Source organism: Alosa sapidissima, chromosome 12 (genome assembly GCF_018492685.1).
Source record: "Alosa sapidissima isolate fAloSap1 chromosome 12, fAloSap1.pri, whole genome shotgun sequence".
In the NCBI taxonomy this organism is placed as follows: Eukaryota; Metazoa; Chordata; class Actinopteri; order Clupeiformes; family Clupeidae; genus Alosa; species Alosa sapidissima.
The window spans coordinates 35218466-35220965 of record NC_055968.1 but is presented as its reverse complement, the minus strand read 5'-3'; the positions used below and the strand labels follow the sequence as shown (position 1 = coordinate 35220965).

The 2500-nt window shown below is 44.5% G+C and overlaps 1 protein-coding gene across 2 annotated transcripts in view; it reads right to left on the bottom strand.

Moving 5' to 3' along the window:
- Positions 1-2500, bottom strand: part of myo1f (myosin IF) — a 43967-nt gene that overhangs the window by 7513 nt on the left and 33954 nt on the right. For both annotated transcript variants that reach the window (XM_042111531.1, XM_042111530.1), the window contains 2 exons: positions 1620-1789; positions 619-764 (listed from right to left, as the gene is read on the bottom strand). In XM_042111531.1, coding sequence (XP_041967465.1) covers positions 619-764; positions 1620-1789 — 316 coding nt within the window. The remainder of the gene's footprint in view (positions 1-618; positions 765-1619; positions 1790-2500) is intronic.

Genomic DNA, 2500 nt, shown 5'->3' with positions numbered 1-2500 from the left:
TGCATGTTCCCTCAGTGAGATGGCCTATATGTAGTGTGTAGTGTGTATGTTACCTCAGTGAGATGGCCTATATGTAGTGTGTAGTGTGTATGTTACCTCAGTGAGATGGCCTATATGTAGTGTGTATGTTAGTGTGTATGTTACCTCAGTGAGATGGCCTATATGTAGTGTGTATGTTAGTGTGTATGTTACCTCAGTGAGATGGCCTATATGTAGTGTGCATGTTCCCTCAGTGAGATGGCCTATATGTAGTGTGTATGTTACCTCAGTGAGATGGCCTATATGTAGTGTGTATGTTAGTGTGTATGTTACCTCAGTGAGATGGCCTATATGTAGTGTGCATGTTCCCTCAGTGAGATGGCCTATATGTAGTGTGTAGTGTGTATGTTACCTCAGTGAGATGGCCTATATGTAGTGTGTAGTGTGTATGTTACCTCAGTGAGATGGCCTATATGTAGTGTGTAGTGTGTATGTTACCTCAGTGAGATGGCCTATATGTAGTGTGTAGTGTGTATGTTACCTCAGTGAGATGGCCTATATGTAGTATGTAGTGTGTATGTTACCTCAGTGAGATGGCCTATATGTAGTATGTAGTGTGTATGTTAGTGTGTATGTTACCTCAGTGAGATGGCCCGGATGCTCCCCAGCTCCAGCTTGCGTTTCAGCACCTCCTTGATCATGCCCTTCTCTGGTCCCTTCTTCTCCTTCTCTCGACCAATCAGGTAAATCCCCTTAGGAGTCAGGATCAAGTCCCGCTTAATCGACTGAACCAAAGACACACATGAGAACGGCATTAGACTGAGATAAACGAAGGGCTAAAGAGAAATCTATAAAAGGAATAATTAATTTAGGATGTTATACAGGAGGGCATGCAGTTTATACCTTACCACACTCAACATAACACACACACATGCAGTTTATACCTTACCGCACTCAACATAACACACACATAATCTTACCGCACTCAACATAACACACACATAAACTTACCGCACTCAACCTAACACACACATAATCTTGACACTACACCCTCACATAACTTAAAGGTTGTATCAGGTTGTATCAGGCCCAAAAAAAACAAACATAAATGATCACATTCATCTAATCTTTCCTAATGATCCGCTAGCTGTCTGCCCCATAAGCAGGCCGTCAAAAAAACGCATCTCTGTAGGCAGCCTAGGCTCCAAGATCTGTACACAAACAATTGCTATCAACAAGGATTGGCAACCCCTCAAAGACAAAATAAAGTGTTTCAACCAATAACCAACGACATGCGAGTTTAGGAGAGTTTTAATTGCATGGGAGGGAGGGGGAGGGAGTAGTGAGCTAGCTCTCTGTTTTGTTTGAACATCAACAGAAGTGACGTATTCCCGCTATCGCTGATACAACCTTTAAGTCAGGCAAAGCAATAACATGACTTCACTGGGGGATGTTGAGTGCACTCATTTTCTGTTTACAGAATGAACATAATCTGAGAAGAGACAAATTGTAACTGCTATATTCCAAGCTGTATGTTTCACTCTTCATGACCTTAAACTAAGTGTAATGTGGATAATAGAGGCTGATAAGCAGCAGTTGAAGCCATCAGAATGCATTCTCTCCAGGGAGTCCTGCTCCACCTTGAAGCGCCGGTCGAACTTGTTGGCGGAGTCGGCGAAGTCGACTCGCTCTCTCTTGCCGAGGAACTGCCTCAGCTCCGGACGCTCCTCCATGCCCAGGTAGTCGCCCACGAAGTTACGGTTGATGCTGTTCCTACGCCGCTCCTTAGAGTTGTACAAGATGTCTGACGCTGTGGGCGTGAGACGGAGGGAAAGGAAGGAGGGACAGAGAGAGAGGGAGAGAGAAAGAGAGGGAGAGAGAAGAGAATGAGAGAAAGAGAGAGAGGGAGAATGAGAGAGAGAGGGAGAAACAGAAGAGGATGGGAGAAGTGAGTGAGATATATATATATATAGAGAGAGAGAGGATGAGAGAGGAGAAAGAGAGAAAGAGAGAGAGAGAGAGGAGGATAAGAGAAGTGAGAGAGAGAGAGAGGAGGATAAGAGAAGTGAGAGAGAGAGTGAGAGAGAGAGAGAGGAGGATAAGAAGTGAGAGAGAGAGAGAGGAGGATAAGAGAAGAGAGAGAGAGAGGAGGATAAGAAGTGAGAGAGAGAGAGAGGAGGATAAGAAGTGAGAGAGAGAGAGAGGAGGAGTGAAAAAGCAAAAGGAAATTGAGTCATTTTCACTTCTTTTTCTCCTTTTCACACATAGAACTATAAAAAAATGAGGAGACCACTGCATGACCGTCCACTCATTCAACTCCACTGCATGACCGTCCACTCATTCAACTCCACTGCATGACCGTCCACTCATTCAACTCCACTGCATGACCGTCCACTCATTCAACTCCACTGCATGTTTGAATATGACCGTCAACTCATTCAACTCCACTGCATGACCGTCCACTCATTCAACTCCACTGCACGTTTGAATATGACCGTCCACTCATTAAACTCCACTGCAC